The 22,134-nt window shown below is 34.2% G+C and overlaps 1 protein-coding gene across 1 annotated transcript; it reads right to left on the bottom strand.

The window, feature by feature from the left end:
- Window positions 1-3,389: 3,389 nt before the first annotated feature.
- Window positions 3,390-21,958, bottom strand: LOC134283822 (condensin complex subunit 3-like). The gene is made up of 20 exons (XM_062766316.1): window positions 21,848-21,958; window positions 21,426-21,647; window positions 21,036-21,264; window positions 20,676-20,906; window positions 18,872-19,064; window positions 18,482-18,631; window positions 18,046-18,162; window positions 17,572-17,785; window positions 16,356-16,532; window positions 14,605-14,712; window positions 14,310-14,429; window positions 13,778-14,008; window positions 11,348-11,529; window positions 10,742-10,916; window positions 9,282-9,452; window positions 8,867-9,017; window positions 8,458-8,574; window positions 6,359-8,366; window positions 4,107-4,145; window positions 3,390-3,628 (listed from the first exon to the last, which is right to left on the bottom strand). Exons 1-20 carry the CDS (start codon window positions 21,938-21,940, stop codon window positions 3,604-3,606), a joined length of 4,953 nt encoding a protein of 1,650 aa, XP_062622300.1. The 5' UTR covers window positions 21,941-21,958; the 3' UTR covers window positions 3,390-3,603.
- Window positions 21,959-22,134: the final 176 nt, after the last annotated feature.

The raw sequence follows: 22,134 nt of genomic DNA, 5'->3' as shown, positions 1-22,134 counted from the left end.
ATAAAATTACATTGCATAAGCTCAAAATCTTCTTAAAATATCGCCCGGAAATGATAGTTTTACATACAGACAGAATGTATAAATTTACGACCTTGAACTTTGACCTTTTGACCTCAAAATCAATAGGGGTCTTCATTAGGCCACAGGGAGTTGATATATAAAATTTCATTGCAATAGCTCAAATGGTTCTCGAGATATCGTGTGGAAACGAAAGTGTTTTAACAGACAGAATTTGCTTATTTATGACCTTGACCTTTGACCTTTTGACCTCAAAATCAATAGGGGTCTTCTTTAGTCCATAGGGAGTTGCTATGCTAAATTTCATTGCAAAAGCTCAAAGGGTTCTCGAGATATCGTGTGGAAACGAAAGCGTTACAGACAGACAGAAAGACGGACGGACGGACGGACAGACGGACGGACGGACGGACAAACCCAAATTAATATCCCCCACTTTTCAAGCGGGGGACAAAAAAGAGCCAATTCTAAAACCTGATATGTTAATGAACATAAATGAAGTTAATTTCAATAAAATTTAAAGTATGTTTATGGTTAGCATGAACCTTTTCTCTATTTTTTTTTTTTACATACCTACATATTTGCTATATATTTGAATCGAATTTTGGCTTTACCTTGCATTAATATTCACTGTTTTGGTGTCAATAATTGTTTGAACCTGTATTTTCAGCATCTGCATTTTTAATTCTATGTACATAAAATCATTTTGAACATAATTTTATATGACCTACCCTAAAACACCTCATAATGTAAGAAACTAAGAAAATCCAACCTATTGAAATGTAAATACTGATGTACATTTCTGTTGACACCTGTATATATGTATTGTGTACAATGCTGTTATCAGAATTACCTAGTGCTGTTTGCTGTCATAATTGATGTCAGATGTTCAAAGAAAAAAAACACCATAAAATGTTCAAAAACTTGAAAGATGTTTTGTTGCTATTAAAGGAAACCAATAGGAAACCATAAAGTTGAAAAGAAAATTAATACAGATCACACAGAACAACATAGATTTTAACACTTTCCTTATTTGTGGTTTTATTTTGTGAAGTTGTGTTCACTTTTGGGTTGATACAAGCTGACAAGGAGATGAGTGAACAAGGCATGCAGAGTGCCTATATAGCTTCAGATATATTAAAATCCATATTCAATTTGTAAATTTAGTATTGAAAGTAAATATATCATTATTAAAATTTCTGAAAAATTGATAGAAATAACTTTTTTGAGGAAAATTTTCTTGGCAAAAAATTGGAAGTTTACTGGTAATTGATCATATATATATTTAATAAATTAAATAACCTACGGCATAGCATAATAAAACATCAAACTAATTATATGGACCGAGCACAAATGATGGACTTTTTTTCAGTGAACTTGAACTTGCACAACTGACCTTGAGTTAAAGTCATAATACACCTTCAGGTCATAAGTAATCTTTGTGTATAGTAGAAAACCACCTATCTTATCCATAAGAAAAATATGGACCAGACACAATTTTTTCTTTTAGTGACCTTGAACTTGTGCAAAAATGACTTTGGTTCAAGTTCAAGGCACACCCTTAGGTCATAGGCAATCTGTAAAATAATTTCAAATTGTCCATCCATTAAAAAGATATGGACTAAACATCAATTTTGAACTTTTTCTTTTAGTGATCTTGAACTTGTTCAAAACTACAAATGACTTCAGGTCAGGTCACACCCACATGTCAAAAGCAATCTTTTTATGAAGTAGGAACCCACAAAGCTTATCCATGAGAAAGATATGGACCAGACACAAATTATGCTCCATTTCTTTTAGTGAACTTGAATAAATGACTGGGTGAACTTTTTGAGCCTTCAGCTTGCACAAAAGACCTTGGGTCAAGGTAATAACATACCCTCAGGTGATAAACAATGTTTGTGTAATCTGGGAACTTGCTAAGGTTATACATAAGAAAGATATGGACCGGACTTGAATTATGAAATTTTCTTTCAGTGACCTCTAACTTGCCAAAATGACCTTGGGTCAAGGTCATTGCACATCTTTGTGTGAAGTAGATTTTATTTTTCCTCCATGAGAAAATTATGGACCAGATACCTTAGCACAGATGGACAAGCTGATCCTATATACCTCCCAATCTTCGTTTGTGGGGGGTATGAAAATTAATCAATGTTCTTGGATGCAGTATGGAAAGAAAAAACTCTGAAAATAGCTAATTGTGATAATTTATTTACATTGCCATCCAAAATACATGCTATAAAATTCAAACATAATATGAATCCAACGTTGAAATAAATTATGAAGACATCAAATAGTTTTTTGGAATTGTTCAAGAAATGTACTTTTTGCATTGTTCATAACATACTTAATAAACAAAATTTATTTTTTATAAAAGTAAGAATTCCCATTGCTTAAATTCAGAGGTTATAATAATCTGTTTCTTTGAGAAAAAAGAAAAGTTGCATATGTGTATTAGAATTCAGCTTCTTATGGCATTTTTTTGGGGGGTAAGAGTGAATGCAATCAAACTCTGCATAGCCCATCCTCCTAATTAAAAACATTACTGTAAGAAAAATATATCTTCTCATTTTCTTCACATGAAATATACAGGTAAGTCTTCATTTGATATTGGTGTGTGTTAATATGGAACCATAACTAACTTAAGGAAGCTCTAAACACTGCACACTAAAGAATACTATTTACAAGGGTAGTTTTATGCAGTTAGAGTGATGTGCCCTTAGAAGTAAGATAGAACAAAATTGCTATTTACAGTTAATTACACAATTTGTAATAGATTAAAATATTCTTAGCATTATATTAGACCATGGACAAGTATACATGAATTCATTTTTATTCCATCTATTTTCCCTATGTAAGTAAACAACAGTAATTTCTGCTCACGAATAGTCTATTGTCTTTGAAAATTTTTCATGTGGAAATAAGGCAGGTACTCTATCTATCTTGAATATTAACTAAATAGTCTCAATATGCACACCTTTATATGATATATTTTTCTCCAAGTCTTAAAAGCACTTTTAATTAGTGTTTAGAGCTTCCTTAAGACTCTGCTTGTGATGCAATATACACCCACTGTCAGGTTCACTCCCTATTTTACTGCATTATGCCCCCAAAAAAGATGTGTCCATTTTACCATTGTAGTCTTATGTTTTCATGCAAAATTGCAAGAAATTATAAAAATATACTTATGTTTACAATAAAAAGGCATCCAAACAGATGAAAACATTTTCACATAAACTTTAAATTCCATTGAAGATAACCCTATCATTAGCAATGCTCATATTTATAAAGAAGATGTAACTCTAAAATAGATTTTAAAAATTCCACAAAGCTTATATGTGTATAATTTATCATTACAAATCAGAAAATACAAATCAGAAAATACCAAGTTTTATGTCAATATGCCATATGCTTGTCCAGTTATTAAGAAAAACTGAATTATTAACAGGCAGACATGGACATTATACACCAGTACATCTCTCTAATAAAGACAGTTTATGAGAACAATATTAATCAAAACACTCTAAACTGTCCATGGAGAACCATTCCAAACTGGTGGTCAGGAAAATCTTCCGATGCTTTCTAACTTCATTTCTGGGAGCCCCGAGTCATTCTGTAATGTAAAATGTAATATTATTATGAGCATACATAGCCTAAAATCATTTATAAAAATATTTTAATCTCATGACTTTAGCAGACCAAAAACTGCATAATTAGATATAATTCAGGTGCTAGCCATCTCAAGGGCCCAGCTTTTAGCAATGTCCATAATATTGAAAGTCAAAGAGATAAAAGATGGGAAAAGGTAACATTTTATGCTCTGGCCATTTCAAAGTGGAAGCACAAAATACCATACTTAATATAAAAATATTTTTAGATTCCACACAGAGAAGTAAGAAATTCAAGATTGTTTAGGGTGAATTTATGAAGAAAAAAAAAATCTTTTGTAAGTCAAACAACTTATTGACTTTTTTCTAAATTCAGTATCACCCACTTTAAAGAAAATCTTTATGGCTATAGGGATTTGTGAACAAGCAGTCTATACTTTAACAGCTTCACAATACTATTAGTGATTACTGTGGTCATCATACCTCTTTTCTGGTTTTTGACCTGCTGTCTTTCTACCAGAGCTGTGCAAATAAAAAGTTTTATCTTAGATTTATGCTATATATGGAAAAGATATTGTAAAGCATGTACTAACAATACTCCAAATAAAAAAAAAAAAAAAAAAAAAAAAAAAGAAACCAGAAGTCTCTGTCGAGACTGAAGCTCTACTGGTTTGTACTTATAGCAATGGGAGAGAAAAGTACTTAAGCAGTTGGGAATTGAAACTTTACAACAGCAATAAATAGAATAATGATCCTTGATAAAGTCTCTTTATGTTCTTAGTGTAGTCTACTTGTGTGCCAAGTTATATTGAAATCAGACCAAAACTGTAGGAAGAGTAGCATTTTGAAAGAATTTCACAGAAATTTCTATTTTTAGTAACCACGGCAACACCGTTTATTGAAATCAAAAACCAATATAAAGAATTATGTATCTTAGTGTAGTCTACTTGTTTGCCAAGTTATATTGAAATCAATCAAAACTGTAGGAGGAGTAGCATTTTGAAAGAATTTCACAGAAATTTCTATTTTTAGTAACCACGGCAACACCGTTTATTGAAATCAAAAACCGATATACAGAATTATGTATCTTAGTGTAGTCTACTTGTGTGCCAAGTTATACTGAAATCAGACCAAAACTGTAGGAGGAGTAGCATTTTGAAAAATTGTTTACAGACAGACGGACGAACGCCGGACGCATTACTATCGCATAAGCTCTTCTGGTCTCTGACCAGTAGAGCTAAAAATTGAAAATCATTCCTATTGTTTTGAATTATACCAGTTCATATTTTTATTAGTTTCAAATTTTTCAAAAGAGGAACATGCTAAACCATAAAATTTTTATGAATAAAAATCTTACATGACTAATAGAGGACATCATTTATTTTTAATTGCAATTAGGGATGGGAATCCCTGAGTATTGCAGAGGACTTACTTTGTCCCTTTACTTTGTAGACAAAATGATTTTTTATAATACAAGTACACTGTACTTAGATTTTTTTATTTTGCATGATTTGTTCAACTATTTTTTTTTTTTTGCATCAGTAAGTTGTCTTTATTGCATGAAATATATATGCAGTAATGATTAAAAGAACCTGAGACAAGCCAGAACCTGAGACAAGCCTCTTAGGGATAAACAAGATATACTCAGACACTGAGAACTTAATATCAATTAATTTCCAGCACCTGGTTTAGGACATTAATTCATATGACTGATGTGGGCCTCTAAACTTGGTGAATTTGAAGGAGCTTATTTTCTTTGCCTTAGGCCATGCAAAATTAATTCCTTGGTTCTCAGGCCTTTTTTCAAGAAATATGATGAGGAAGGGAGGCATTTTATTTTACTTTTTATTGCCCCCCAAACATGATGAGGCAGCTTTTGGATTGTTCAAAACCTCAAAAAATGATGAGGGAGGTGATTTGTTGTTTTTATTTTATTGATTTAGCAATAAAAAGGGTCAATGAGGTGCCCTTGGAAGAGATGAGGGAGGGCCTGAGAACCAAGAAATTAATTTTTTTTGGCCTTAAAAGAAACATTAAGTTTAGTCAGAATATTTTTAGAAGATGCTTGATAATTTTCACTGCATGTTTTTTTTAAATCCTATTTCAAGGATATTGTTAAATCAATGGAGTACATCTTTTTCAGCATGGTTGACAATCTAAAATAAGCCTGGGAACCTAAAGAAATACCTTCAAGTGTAATACATATTATTCAGGCTGATGACTGGAAATTCAACTAAGTTTTTAAAATTCAATATTTGGATGGAATTATCTAACAACTGGAATTAACTTGTACTGTATCATATTTTAATTAAAGTTCATTCTTGTCTTATCTACTTTAATATCTGTGGCAGGTGTTAGCTTTTATTAGAATTACATGCTTAGTGTGGACTTTCAGTAAGGCGTGGCATTCTCGACGTTACCTAATTAGCTTCTGAAATTTACACAGCTTCCCTTCACTGTTGAAATATACATATGAAAGAAATGCAGCCGAATGTCAACTGGTGTAGTAAATAGCCAATTAAAAGTTCTCTCACGGCACAGAGGTGGGGCATAAGTCGTCTGATCGTTATCAACAACAATTTTAAGTTCCTATGTTATTAATTTCGTAACCAATGAGAATCTACTAGTATTCTCCATTACGTAACGCCGAGAAAGTCACGCCCTACTGAAAGTCCAAAGATAGGGTAAAATACTCCTAAGTAAAACACTAAGACTTTAGGGATGGGGGATCTAACCTGCTGTCCTCATTCCAAGCCTTTCTAGCAGACACCCTGACGGCCGTGGAGCGGCTCTGCTTCAGTTTGGTGGTGGCTGGAACAGGTGGCTTCTTCGAGCGGGTGGTAGGTACTGGTGACTCATCAGCTTCAGGGGAAGACTTGGCTGGATTTTTCCGACTAGTCTTCTTGGATGAGTCCGCTGTTGTAATTGAAGCCCTGGTGACATGGCGTGGGGACAGATTCAGAGATTCTGACAAAACTTTGTTTCCTTTGTCTTTATTGATTGATTCATGGCCGCTGACTGCTGTCTTGTTACCTCGTACCCTAGACCTTGTTGTAGGTGAACTCTGTGAATCATTATCCGATTCAGATGCTATTTTCTTACTTCTTGTTGGCTGAGCTGGACTAGATTTAGACTTATTTCCTGAACTCTGGGGTGAAGAAACATTTCTATGCTGATTGGTATCTTTTTGAGCCCTCTGAGAACTTCCCTTGTTTGGTGACATGTTTTCCTTGGTCTCCACGTTTTTGAGCCTTGGGGATCTTGCTGACAATGGTTTACTGGCAGCAGGGCCTTTTCTGCTGCTCTTCCTGACTGATTCTGATGGTGTGCTTACATTGGACTCGGGAGATGTGATTCTGCTTCTAGTTCTTGGGGATTCCATTTCAGATTCAGAGAGGCTTGCACCTAAACGGGTTCTTTTTCCCGGACTACTGACCAAAGAAGCAGTTTTCTTGGACTTGGCAGAAGCTGAAGCAGGATTTGTCTTATTTTGAGTGCCTGGACTGGTTTTCCCTTTAGTTTCTACTGGGACTTTCCTTCCACTCCTTGTAACAGGACTACTGACCTCCCTGGGCACAGTCCTTGTTGGGGATTCCTTTCCCTTGTTCTTTTCAATTCCTTGGACACTCTTTCTTGACTTGCTGACTGAATCTGCAAGTTTGGTCTTCTTTTGTGGGGATGGCTCTACATCAGCAGGGGTCGACTGTACGGATTTCCTGCCCCTCATAGGGGATTTGACATCTGTGTGTTTAGGGGTGCGCAGCAGCTTTTTAGGTGATTCATTCAAGCTCTCTTTTGAGGCAGAATTATGTTTAACTCCCTTGTTTTTGGACAATTTTCCATCAGGAGTTTTGTCTTCTGTTTTACTTGTGGTCATTGACTGTGAGCGTCTTATCCTTGGTGTTCTCCTTGTCTTCAGGGGAACTTCCTCTTCTTCCTCAGAGGCTTGGGGAGATGTAAGCTTCTTGTTTTTGTTTAAAGATGGTGATTTAGGTGATTTTGAGACTTCACTTTTCTTTGCCCTTGTTTCATCATTAGATTTTATCTTTTCACTTTTTTTGGCCTTTACTTTCTCTGGTGACTCCAACATTCCTTTATTCCTTGGTGATTTCTTATTTCCACTATTCTTTTCTTTGGTAAGACTTGCTTCATTTTTGTTTGTAGACAACGTATCCTGGTCTGTTCTTGTCAACACCACCACAGGACTCAATTTCTTGCTTTTATGAGCATTAACTGCTTTGGGTGGAACTACTGACTTCTTGTGACCAGTTTTTATAGATGGACTTGTGTTTTTCTTCTCTTTATTTTCAGACTTCCCATCTGATGAGCCACTTTTACTTTTTGCCTCTTTCTCAGGTTTTTTATAATTTTTACTGTTCTTTTCAGTTTTCTTGGACTTCTTCCCGGGTGTACCTTTACTCTGTGGTGAGGATGGTTCTGGGGATTTTCTTCCTCTTTTCTTGCCTCTTGAATCTGGTGATTTGTCTTCCTCCCTGTCTGTGTCTGGCCCAGCCTCTCTGGTCTCCTCCTGACTATCTGTGTCTGGACCACTCTCTTTGGTTTCCTCTATATTACCTGTGTTTTTCTCAGACAAGTTGAGAGGGCCTTTTGCCTTGAAATTCTTTGTTCTATCGGGAGTCTTAAAATCAAATGTCTTGGAAAACAAAGCTGCAATAGGACTCTTTGCAACATCTGGATCCAGTGTTGGATTGCCGACTTTGGGTGAAACTCCTCCAGATTTACCTAATAATTAAAAAAATATATTTGTAAAATTCAGTTCCTCCTCCAATGTCAACAGATCTTCGTGAACATATGTAGAGCCCTTTAAACTTACTTGGGACTCGACGCAGTGTACTAGTCTCATGGAAAAGGGAGCCATCTAGATGTAGAGCTGTATCATTCATCTGAGATCTATCCTGTGTTTTATCACTAACAGCTGTCTTGTCCATTTCTACAACAACAAAAAATACCTCAGAGCTTTACTAATCAATTAATTGCTTTTAAAAGCAATTCCTTTTCATTTAACCAGTCCAATACACTTTTACTTCAAAGACAAACAAATTGAAAGAATTTGGAAAATCACAAAACACGGATCATAGACAGACAATGTTAAATAAATTTTCTCCCACTAGACATTATTTAAAAGCCGTAGTCATGGATGCAAGGCCATCAACTTTGGAGTCAATAATAGGGCTTTATGGATTATGCATCATATTACAAAGAATTTATGAGAGCACACAAACCAGCATTAGGGGGTGTGGTTTCCTCTGCTGTACCTCCCTCCATATTCTGGGAGTTGTCCTGGTCGCCCTCGGAGGCTAGGACCGGCACCCTCTCCTTCACTAACTCAGCAAATTTCTTCAGTGTCTTCAAGCTCATCTTCTCTTTGACAACCTGATATGTGTTTACAAGGATTTATATAAATGTAAATCTGCTAAAACAAGATCTAAGTTTAGAATCTTTCTTGATTCATCTTCACAGGATACTAATTTTGATATAAATTTAACTTTTTTAGATTTTGATAGATGCATGAGAAAAATAAATATTATTGATTACCCCCCCCCCACACACACACTCACACACACACACACTCCTAAACAATCTACTCACATAATGAAATGTTAAATTAGCTTATATTGACTTAATTCTGTACATTACCTCTAACATCTGATCAGCCAGTACAGCTAACACTTTAAAGGCCTCATCATTGGTCTCACTCAGCTCCAGCTTGTTGAGAATTTTAACCCAGAGCTTGAGGTTGTACGAGTCAGGGTTGGACAAAATCTCATTACAGATTTTTATGGCTAGACTGTCATGCCTTGGGTTTTCCTGCAGACAAAAAAAATTTAAAGAGGGACATCATCATGCAGCAGAAATGAAAAGCTTTAAAAAGCTCAATATCGATGCTTCCTGCAGGCTGTATTATTGCATTCAAGTCCGATTATGATATTATATTTAATATCCTGTTCATAATTTCTCCACAGGTTTATTCTTTTATACAGTGTATACAGCTCATAGTACAGGGTGTTTCATAATATATGTTACATTTTAAAATCTTATTATTTTTCTTACCTATCATACTTTTATTACAAACTATATATCATTTTAAACATCAAATCCTGCATTTTTGTTCCTTGTGAAAAAGTCATGGCAATCATGGTCTTACAATGATTAATTGTGCTATAAACGCAGATGTCATAATTTAAATATCCATTCAGTGCTGAATTGCAAGGCTGCTGTTTTCAATTCATGTGTCCTATATTCATTTAAAAGTTGATGAAATACATATTCCAAAAGAATAGAAGCTTTCTAGAATGCTTATCAGAAGGCTTGTTACTTGTAACAAGGTTAAAGGACAGGGACAGGCAATATGTGATAAATGAAACAGTATTCCAGAAAGCCTAAAGACGTTAAAAGAAGCAGAGTTTTTTTGTGAAATGGAGACTCTTAGTGAAGTAGAAAGTTTCGGAAATTGATGCTGGCAATATCAGCATTTTAAGCATACTTTGAACTTTGAAATATGATTTAAAGTTATCAGTCTACAAATTTTCAATATGCCAGGAAAGAGCCTGGCCTTTGCATTCAACAATCTCTATCTGTCGACTCTTTTCTTTAGGGGTTCTTAAGGAACAGGGTCTACAACCCTAGACCACATATACTGAATGACCTCAAAAAGAACATAGATCTTCAAATGATGAGCATGATGAGTGTCTACGCAAAAATATGTGGCAAGGTTATTCTCTATACAAATTTCAGGTAGCAACTTTAATTTGTTGTTGAAATAATGGAGATTATTTAGAATATGTAATGGGAGCTTTTGACGTTGTGAAATTCAATGTAGCAAAAAATGTCGCAACATGGAATTTTCGTTAATTTTCATAAATGTTTAAGATTTTGTTCAGTGTTTAATATTTTAGGTAATTAGATACAATGAATCTTATGGATACAAGCATCAATTTAATAAAAAGACTTTTCTGTATCTTTTCTTGTTTTTGTCAAATCGAAGGTTCAAAATGTAACATGTATTATGAAACACCCTGTATATCATATTCATATCAACAGTTGTAATTGAAGTTCTTGTGACAAGCCAATACAATCTTTTTGATATAAGTTCTTACCTTGATGGTCTCCGTTTCGTTCTGACTCTTCAACAGTAACTTGGAGTTGGTCAGCTGGATCAGCAGCTCTGCCACATTCTCTGCGTTCACCTCTGCCAGGGGACTGGAGAGGGGGGCATTTCTCAGGGTCTTCAGAGTGGGGATAAAGGCCTCCTCCACCACATCCTGATTAGCTCTGGTTGTACAACAGAAACAATAAACATTTCTTACCAAATAAACATTTCTTACCAACTAACTATACAAATTATTTATCCTTTGTCAAAAAAATCATTGATATAAACTGTAGAAATACAGAAGAAAAAAAATTTGTGCTTTCTGATATATTCAATTAAAATAAGCTGTCATTTACTTAACTGAACAAGTCACACAAAGAATTTATGATTTCAAAGTTTGATGAAGTATTTTTGTAATTCGTACATAAGTTGCTGTGTACAACCACCCTTGGACTAAATCATGTAAACTGAAATGCTTCGATATGTTTATTAACTCTCTAATTCTGTCACTCACACACTATTCATAAGGACTGTGTACACTTATTTCAAATCAATTAAAATCCTGAACCTACACTGATATACATATATTCTAAAAAATGTGAATAGACAGTACCTTCCTGCAAATGCATAAATAGGGAAGAAAGTTCCTAGGCAGTGTCTAAGGTGTGTATCGTCTTCTGTGGTTGGGTTGTACCATATGAGGATAAGGTGAGACAGGATCTTGGAAGATACCACTCTACCAGACAACAGAAGTTTTGCCAAACCTTCCCCAGCTACAGTTCTCAGCTCTGAACTCTGAAACAATAAGCAATACATATTTCATTACCCTATGATAATGAAAAAGAATCACTAAGAATATATCTGGAATAATAGTTAAAGATGAATTTATGAATTGAAATTCCTAATTTCAATTTACATTCTGGTTGTTAAAAAGTGCTTCCTTCTAACACAAAAGACAAACATTATTTCAATGCTACACTTATCCAACACGATGAATAAAATTTTGATCCCTGCATAATAAATTACATGTACAGTAAAACATTCTCATAACCATTTGCAATTTTGCTCTGTTATTTAAGTAATTCATTATATCCATTAAATTCAAAATACGTATCAGAAAATACAAGGAATAAAAACACCTTTGCTATTAGCTTCAATCCATTAAACGTGTACTGAATATGAAAGTTTTACTGTATAACACAGTTAAGGCAAAGATAGAATACAATATTTCTACATTTGTGTCAATTCAATTAAGTATGCAAAAGTTGAGTCATATGAGAAAGGCTGCATACTGAAATTTCTAGTATATAATACTTATTATTATTTTTAATTCAAACTGGGTTTACCCATAATTCACAAGTATACACTAGGTATATCATCAAGTACCTGGATATCCGTATGATGTGGAAAATTGTCCGAGAAACTGATTATCAAATATAGACGGATTTGACATCCCTAGTATAAACTGACTGAATACGTTATACGAGTACAGTAAATTAAGAAGAATATTTTTATACAGTGGACATTCAGATATCCGGATGCTTCAGTATCCGGACAATTTTTTATCGGTACGGAATTTTTATAGGGCTGAAACGATACGCCCCCTCCACGATACGATACGATACGTATTGCAATACTTGTGTCACAATTCAATTTTTTCAATATGATACAATTTAAGAACGAAAATATTCATAAGGTTAAAGAAAACGTATTCAGATTTTAAAAACAAAGAGTAAAAAGTGGTGATACAATAGAAATATACTACCAGGGGTATGCAATCTAAAAATTCAAGTACTAGCCCACGGGCTATTGGCAGCAATAAAGTTACTAGCCCCAAGTAAAAAGTTATTAGCCCAAATATAGAGACAAATACTAAAATAAAACAAATGTTGAAAAAAAATTAATCATTGAAAAAGTAAGGGTACTAAGGTCAATCTTTTGAAAATTAAAATTTTATTCTCACTATTAAAATTAAATCATATAAAATTAATGATTATGACAGAAAATAAAAATGAATTTTAAAAAAATATCTGAAGATCTTTCCTTTTCTGATTATTTTGCACTAGCTCATTTAGAGTGAAAATAAATTCATTTTGTTTTCATATTAAATCCTTAAATACACTAGAAATATATTTCATGTGAATCACACTGATCTTTCAGTTGATTGAGTGATCGTAAATAATTTAATGAGATATCTGCATGTATTTACAATAAACGGAGGAAATTCGGATTAGGGAAAAAACGATCATTTTTGGAAGTAAATAAGTCAGGAAGTACTGCAAAATGGAGAAAATTATGGAGATTTATTGACAGTAGGTGCATGCTGCCTGGAAAATATTCACTGGTTGGGAATTTGATAGCAAGAAATGAGTAAAATACCGGTTGTACTTGATGTATTACATGCGTAGTTATAATTTTTACAAGTCCGAATTTACTAATTTGTTAATTGCACATCTCTGATACTTGTGGTTCTGTTGATTAAGAACACTTTATTCATATAAATAATAGCAGAGGCAGCATACTCTGAAACTTTACCGTCCCAATTTTCTCCCTCGTGTGTGTCAAAATGTTAAAATAAGGTCGAACCCGATCTATTTCAAAGAGTTAACCAAACCCGATTATAAAAAACGTATCGAACCGAAAATCGAGATGGTGAATCGAAAATTGAACAGAGCACTTATATCGAACAATATCGATATTTCGGTGAATCGTTTCAGCCCTAAATTTTTAATGTTATTTTGTCTTGTTTAACTGGTGATTCAGGTATCCGGACACTTCACATATCCGGACAAATTGACTAGGAACCAAAGCGTCCGGATAAACGAGGCTCCACTTATATGTAATACATACATTTAAACAGTAAACTGATATGTCTCAAAAACTGAAAAGGCGCTACAGCCTTTCTAGCTGTAACAAATGAGAACAAATGCTTTTTGTTAAATACTGAGGAATCATCAAACTTCATGATGGTGGCTCAATTTTGTGGAAATGATTCCACAGTAAATGAAGCATATTCTAAATGTGTTATTGTTTAATTACCCACCTCTTTGTCAAGGAAGGCACACAATATGGCGACTAGTTTGGCGGCGGCGGCCCCTGAGCTGCCGTCCTCCACGCTGTCCTGTCTCTCCAGCAGACTGTCAGCGGTGGAGGTGGACGATGTCTCATCATCCTGTCGCCCCCGTTGCATGACCTCCAAACCATGCAGGTGAAGCATGTCAAAGATAACCCTCAGCGCGGTACAGCGAACCAGCTCAACGTCAATCTGGGAAGCCTACAAAGCATTCTCATAAACTGACATCTGTGTCTGTATGTATGCTATTTATAGATATATTACACTGTATAATGAAATTTACCTTAAACATACTCCTAGGTAAAAATTTCAAGATTTACATAAATTGTTACAAAATTTGTCAATTTGCCGAAAATCACTGTATATGTACAGGCATTACATCTACATGTATATTTGTGTGCAACATTTATTTGTAAAAGTTTGCATGCATTATATCTATGTACTTTCAAAATCATGATGTTACATTGACTGTAAGTTACCTATGACCAAACAAATCAAGTACCTGCATGAATAGAGGTAAATACTGCATGACCAAGTCCTTACTGATGACACAACACAGTCCCAGTGCCTTCACCGCAAGATTTCTGATCCGTCCATCTTCATTTTGAATCCCAGGCAAAATCTGTATAGAACGACAAATTACATTTACATGTATATTAAATTATGAATTACACTTCTAACAGTGAAGCAGATTAGCTGTTTAACAAGGTTTTCCAATTTAAGGACATTAGAAATAAGCATTAGTATAGAGGATTTTTTATCCAATCTACTTTCTGATATTACTGTGTATAACTTACAAGAGATTCAATCAACATCTGGAGTGAAGGGCTGACACTGGACAGAGAAAGAGTCTCCAACATCTCAGCTACAATGGCGTGACACTTAAGGATGGTGGCCACATCAGTCTGTAGCAAAAGCACACACACATCAATCACCGAAATAATCAAAAAATTCTACAAGCTTATTTTCATATGAACTGCACCCCAACATACATGTATGTTACAATCAAGTATTTAATAAACTTCTTCAATCCTCTAAGATACATCTTTTATGATGTTAGGACTAGCGCTGTGCAAGATAGATTCTAGATATGAACTGAATATGTACAACCATTATTTTTCAGTTTATTCATTTTCACCTAATTATAAGCAGTACAGTGAAAAACTCAACATCGTCATTTATATTTACAATTGAATTAGCATTAATCTGTCTGGGTCTGGGGGAGTTTATAATTTTGTTAGTACAGTAGAGACCCGCTATTATGGTGACGGTTTTATAAGATAGAACGCTTATTACGTTGTAAATTCAAAGCACAAAATCATTTCTTAACGAATCTATACAAAAAAGAACCGTTTATTACGTTGTCCAAAAACGCCAGGTCTCAGTATTACGATGTAAAAATTCTGTCAAAAATTTTTTCACTCCGTGTTTATTTAGTGGTGATTGCTGGTAGACACTTAAGGAGATGCTTAATAAACATTGGAACACCTGTGCTCTGAGAGAGTGTTAACTTACAGGGCAGTTAGGTGATTAGTAACGCTTGATTGCACCCACCTGGACTGTTCCAGCGAGCCCAGCAGATTTGGAGACGTGCCAAAGACATTGTTAAACAATTAAAGTTTACTCATAATTCTAGCTTCTTCTCTATCTATCTCTGTAATTTTTTTTAAATTTTTTTATTCTTTATTTCATACTTAGTTTAATAAATTAATTTAATAAATGAAAGGTTATTTAATATTATGCATGTATGCTGTACACAGGTACACATAATTTGTGTAATTTCGCTTGCAAATAAACTGCGTGAATTAACAGCTTGGGTATCAAACATTATTAGGACAAAATTTGAACTCCACTACAAACGTTTTAACAGCTTGGGTAGTGGCTTGGACTACCTCTCAGTTGTCAGCAGAAATCAAATCGATAATTGCTGAACTGCTAATTGAACTCTGTTCAGTAATCAAAAAAAAAATATTTTGACAGATTGCTTGTCTGTTTACTTTGACCTTTTATTTGAATAAAAAAAATGTTGCTGTTTATTTAGAAATGACTTTAAATAAAATACAAAGATACTGAATTTCTTGCGAACACATTGAAATTTTAAAGAACGCATTATCTGGACAGAAACAAAAGTGAAAGTACGTTACAGAAAATGGCGGCAATTAAAGGAAGATTGTCGAAGTTTCTATTAAAAAATGTACTCTATGCTTTTACTATGATCGAAAAAGAAGAAATAGCATCATGAAAATAAGTTTTAAAGATAAGTTATCGATGAATTAAGTGTATATAGCATATTGGTTAAGAATTTGAGCATAAAAAGGAGATAGGAGAAAAACACACCACCTAATACAATGACACGTTTTCCAAACGATGTTTTCCTGGAGTTTATTGGGTACTTTTATTACGTTGCCCTCGGTATTACGATATTTTACCCTGACAAAGTGAACATCGTAATAACGGGGTTCTACTGTACTAGATCTGACCCTCTCTGTGCGTATTTCCTCTGTCTGGGTCTGGGGGAGTTTATAATTTTGTTAGTACTAGATCTCACCCTCTCTGTGCGTATTTCCTCTGTCTGGGTCTGGGGGAGGTCCAGAAGCTGGTTCCTTTCTGTCTCCAGCTCAGATATGCTCTGTTTAATTTCAGCCGCTCGGCCAAAGTCCTGACTGCGAACACTCTCATCTAACGATTCCTTCAGTTCATTCAGCTTCACTCGAATGTTTGCAATCTGTGTTCAAAAACAAGAATCTGGTCTTTTAAACTTATCATCACAAATAATATTTGATTTACACTTTTTTAACCCTGTAGACTAAAGGGGAAATATGACAGGTACTCTATACAGAAAATGAATAATAAAAACTCTATATGTATACTTTATGATACATTTTCCTTGCACAAAGTTCAAAAAACATTTTTGATTAGTGTGTACACTTCCTAACAATAGCAATATCGCAAGAGATATAATGAATTACTTGTGTTATGAATGACTGTAGAAAATTATTCTATAAAAACTTGTTATAACTGATTATAAATATATCTAAATGCCCTTTAGAAAAAAATGCAAGCTAAAAATGAAAATGGTCTTTTAACCCTTATTCTCACAAAGTTATACTTTTAGAAAATATTTAATTTCTGTTCACACTTTTTTAACCCTGCTTGTAGAGCAATGCCCGGCTATTGCGATGAGCAACAGGAAATGCTGCTATTCAGCCAAATTGAATTTAATAAAAATATATGTATACTTTATGATAAAACAAAATCCATTCAAACACCTTAAGAAATAGTAAATCAAAAAAAATACTATTTTTGTATTAAATGTGTAATATTTTTCTTCCTAACAATATTTTACAAAGCAATTCAAAAGGTGATTTAATGAATTACTTGTGTTATGATAAATAAAGACTGGCTAACACAAATGCAGGGAACATCATTAATGACTTGATGCAAAACTTGTTATACACATCAGATGTACCTTGATTAATATATCGGTGTTTATGCCCTGTTGGTATATAAAACCGGTTACCCCGAAACGATACATGTGAAAATATTTTACGAAAATATTTTTTTAATTTTTAAAACTTTTTAATACTATACATGCCAAAGTTATAACATATCCTCTAGAAAATATTTAATTTCTTGTTCATTACCCTGTAAATGTTTCAGTACTTCTTTTTTGATTTTTTAACTTGTTCAATGAAACATTTGCAAAATAGTACTGTTTATTTCTTGACATGAGATACCAATTCTAAATTCCTCCAAGCCCTGACCTTAATATCATTCTGTCTGCGATGGTCCTCTGATGGCCCCCTCTCCACTGTTGTGATTGGCTCACGGATCTCCGATATAACCTCTGCCAGGATTGGTACCAGACTAGAGGACTGGGATTTGATCTTAGAGAGTGGCTCTATTATATACTTTACAAGACTATGACTGACATGGTCCATGATTAGCAGTTCATGAAGCAAATTCTCCACAGCTTTTCTGAAATTTTAGCAAAGCACTAAAATGTTAAAACAAGACGTGGTTCTTAAACTGCCTAAATATAGTAGCTATTGGCAAAGTTTAAACTTTCTCAAATGCAAGTCCAACTCAAAACTCAAGAGATCAAAAATGTTGTTAAGTTGTGAGCTGGACATGATGAAAGCTAAAGGACAGACAGGTAAATGGACAAAAAAAAAGTTTTTGAGACAGGAACTTTCAATGACAGAACCCTGATGATAACTCTGATATGAAGTAATTACCGTGAGGACTGATCAGCGAGCTCCATGTACTGTATCATAGACAAGAGTTGCTGAATGATGAACTCTCTCTCCATCTGTGTATCAATATCTGTACTCTCCTTCAGTGTGTCCACATACCTAAAATGTCAGGCATGAACAAACTTAAATGTACATGTACATGTGCTAGCTTTTTTTAAAGCGTGAATCAAGTAAAAATTGTGTAATTCCACTAAAAACCTGTACTGAAAACAATAGTTACTGTAAAGTATACTGTACTGCATGTACATACAGAATAGGAAGTAGACCTGATTTCAGTAATCAGTTTGCATAAAAAGACAATGTTTTTTGTCTCGTAATGAAATAATTATTACCTGTCTTTGAATACTTGACCCTTTAGCCCTGAATACCAATAGCCCTAAATATACTGTTATAGAAATAATAAAAATGTTGGACTTACTGCCTGATATATTGACAGAATTCTAGGCAGTTTGGGAGCACCTTGTCCAGAAACTCGTCTCCATCAACTCCCAATGAGTGTATGTGTTTACAGACCGCCTGCCAGTACATAGCGTTCTCACTCGTCAGCTTGTCCTGGCCAATCAGAATCCTACAATACACTATACTTAACTGTCTGGTCTCAGGGGAAAAAGTTTACATACCAACTTTCCCATCTCCATGCTGCATGTAAATGGTTTGTGATGCATTACTCCTAACATTTATGGCACTGTGAACTTAAATTCCAATGAAAACATGGCTAAGCTTTAAATGATAGATCTGTTTTATTATTACTAAAAAAAATTCATCTAAACAAAATGCAAGAGAAAAGGAGAAAGAAAGTTTGACTTGCTTGTCATCTAAGATATCAAACTTCTGCACCACTTCTGGTAGCGGGGCTTCCTTTAGCAGTGTCTTCAGAACCAGTTCACATGTCTCGGTCGAGTTCTCCACGTCTAGACTTCCCAGTAACTCCAATACATTGCCTCCGAACGTACGCAGCCAGGTTTGCAGCAGCTTCCCTGAACAAGCAGCCTTAACAGATTCTACAAATACAGAAAATTCTGTCTTACACAGGCAATGTCTGCTGTCTAAGCTTAAAACAATAGTATACACCTAAAACAAGAGAAAGCTGTCAATGTAAAAGAAAATCCAATTACTTTTATTTTCACAGCACTGGTATTTCTCAAATGAATAATAAAATATTGGGTTTTTCAGAGAAGGTGCCAATTCAGAAATACTTTATGGATCTAGAGGTGTTCACAATTTACTTACAAAAATTTGCAGTGAAATATAATTGCTCATCATGTTTCTTAATGAATGAAACAAAGGTGCAACCAAATGAAACATCAATACTAATACATTGTAATTCCATTGTAACCTTATTTTTTTATTTTATTTTTTATTTCTGCATTAAAAAAATATATATTGCAATTATGTGTTATGACACTCTGCAAACTGATTATTGAAAAAAAAATCATATTATACAAAATCAAATTAATCTTGATAACTTTATATCAAATTATTTTGAAAATAAAGAGCTGGTCATCCAGTAATGTGCTTTGACAGACAATATATTACAATTAAGAGAATAAGAGAAGAGAGATCTTGACATTCAGAAGACAACACATTTGATAATGAGATGCCTTAATGTTTTCCCACACCAAACTCATTAATTTATCTTTAACTGGATGCATGTCCAGTCATTATTCCCAAGAGACAAATGAAATTACGTTATCTTCTGTGCAATGTAAAAACTGTTTTAACACTTGATGAAGTTTCTTTTTTTTAAAGTTTTTATGAGTAGTTTTAAGCTGTGTTTCACATTTTTGTACAGATATTCTAGATTCTATGTCTCAAACCTTATACATGAGCCCAAAAAGAATAAGTCAATTAAAATTTAAAAAAAACCTGTAAAATGCAGAAAAATTAACAAAAAGAGTTGAAAATTCCAGGTGCACACCTTCATATGGTGAATAATAAGTGTACAAATTTTAAGATTAATCCTTGCAATAGTTTCTGAGAAACAGTCCGGACAAAACCACAAAATAAAAATGAAAAAAACACCTGTAAAATTCAAAATAATAATTGAATCAAGTTGAAAATTCCAGGTGCACACCTTCATATGGTGAATAATATGTGTACAAATTTTCAGACCAATCCTTTCAATAGTTTCTGATATCTCGTCTACAGACAGACGGACGGACATCAACGGAAACAGACGGACATGGTGATTCAAAAATATCAAACTTTATAATAAAATATTTTTTTGGTTAATACTATGGAAGATGAAAACCTGATGACAATCAATGTACTCTTCAAGCAAGTTTAGTATGAAAAACTACAGTCACTACTTTTGTGTTTACAGGTATCAGAGTTCAGCATCTCATTGTTGTAAAACAGGCCTAGCACATTAGCTCCCTGTTAACAACATTGTTTACTCGAATTGCAGTTATCTTACTTTTTAAATTATATAAACATACTATATGTGTTTGATTAATATACTTCAAGAATCAGACAAAACTTGACATCAGAAATAACCAATTTTTCAAAAGCCAGAATTTTCTTGTTGATTTTTGGAGGATTACATTACAAACACTTTGCCAAAAGCTGTTTCATACTTTTTTCTAATAGAGCTAAATATTATGATGCCACACCTGATCTGTCTGTCAACCCATCATGAAGGAGAGCAACTCTGTTGGCTATGGACAGGGCCTTGATGTGAATTTTCTCCCCCATTACGGTGTATGCCGTTTTCCTCACTACGTCTCTCACATCTCTCCTCCGAGTCAGAATAGCTGGAAGGGTTTTCACAGATGGGGCGATATTGGACAGAACAATTCTCCTGATATCTGGGTTAGGGTCACAGTTCATCAAAAAAAGGTATGCTACAAAAATATCATTTATAAGAATAGATTAGTTTTGGCTAAACATTTTTTTGAAAATGATTATTAAATGAAGAAGGTTTCTGAGTCAGCATCTCACCCCCAATTTTGTTATTTTCCTGTATGTGTTACCTTTAATGACAGGACAGTTTTCATCCCTTGGATTTTGTAATCTGGTCAAGGCTAAAACAGCATGCATTCTCACTATGGGGATCTTGTCTCGGAGTCTTTCGAGCATACACTCATAGATTTTATCGTACAAATCGTCATCAATCCGAGCGTCCTCCCCCAGATTATCCAGAATTTTGTGGATGAGCTGGCTGATTCGAAAACGCACTGCTTTGTCATTGGCTGAATGATTCTAAAAAAGGAATATAACTAGCACTACAGATACAAAGTACAGATAAATCTTCATCATATCTAGAAAATATGCTATTTCAGCTAAATTTATTTTTAAGTTTAGAAAGAATAAACTGATGGCACTTGCTAAACACAAGCCATTGGTCTGGAACAATGTGTCACCTCTAGCAGGAAGTCCAGCATTTTCTGAAGCAGTTTGTTGTTTGTGACGTCATCCATTGTGGAGTCGTTCTGATCCTCCACCTCGGGAATACTGGGTGTTGTTATGGTGACAAACTTGGCAATAAAGTCAATAGTTCGCTCCACAGAAGGTGCCCTTTGTTGGATGATCATGGAGTACATCATAAGAAGCTTGAACTCTGACCAGAACTTTTCTATGTCAGTCTGTAATTAGGTTCATGTAATTAGGTACATTTTTTTGAAGATAGAAACTCTGAATTTTTTTTGGAAGTTTTCATCATTTTCTTAAAATTAGAGTCTAATTCATCAGTACAATTAATTTTACAATTTATAATCAACATTACAGAATAACAGAATTCAGTATCACCCCTGACTGAGAATGTCATATAGACTATAGAGTTTACCTTGTCGTATATTTTCTGGAGTTCCTTGAGGAGTTTTCCATGGCACTGCATGCCATTCTGGCATTGCCGAAATATATCCCTCATTACCACCATGCTTGTTTGAATGGATACAAACCTGCAATGAAAAACTAAATAATTATTTTATCATGCATATTTACTTTTCATAGAAGTACAGATGGGATCTAAGCGTTGTAAACCCTTCTGATTTACATCGCCAATTTTTTGTCACTCTCTTTGGGTATAATTTGTAAAATTTTCAGCTGTCCCCCGCTTTAAGAATGATATTG

This window comes from Saccostrea cucullata, unplaced genomic scaffold (genome assembly GCF_032062105.1).
Source record: "Saccostrea cucullata isolate Sc308-1 unplaced genomic scaffold, CSIRO_AGI_Scuc_v1 ctg146, whole genome shotgun sequence".
NCBI classification, from domain to species: Eukaryota; Metazoa; Mollusca; class Bivalvia; order Ostreida; family Ostreidae; genus Saccostrea; species Saccostrea cuccullata.
Note: the sequence above shows the minus strand (reverse complement) of the source record. Positions and strands in the feature narration are given on the sequence as shown.

Coding starts and splice junctions, on each gene's coding strand:
- LOC134283822 (XM_062766316.1), bottom strand. CDS start 21,940: ATGGTGGTAATGAGGGATATATTTCGGCAATGCCAGAATGGCATGCAG. Junction 21,648..21,847: donor TCCAGAAAATATACGACAAG/GTAAACTCTATA, acceptor ACCTAATTACAG/ACTGACATAGAAAAGTTCTG. Junction 11,530..13,777: donor GTGCCTTCCTTGACAAAGAG/GTGGGTAATTAA, acceptor TTATTGTTTCAG/AGTTCAGAGCTGAGAACTGT.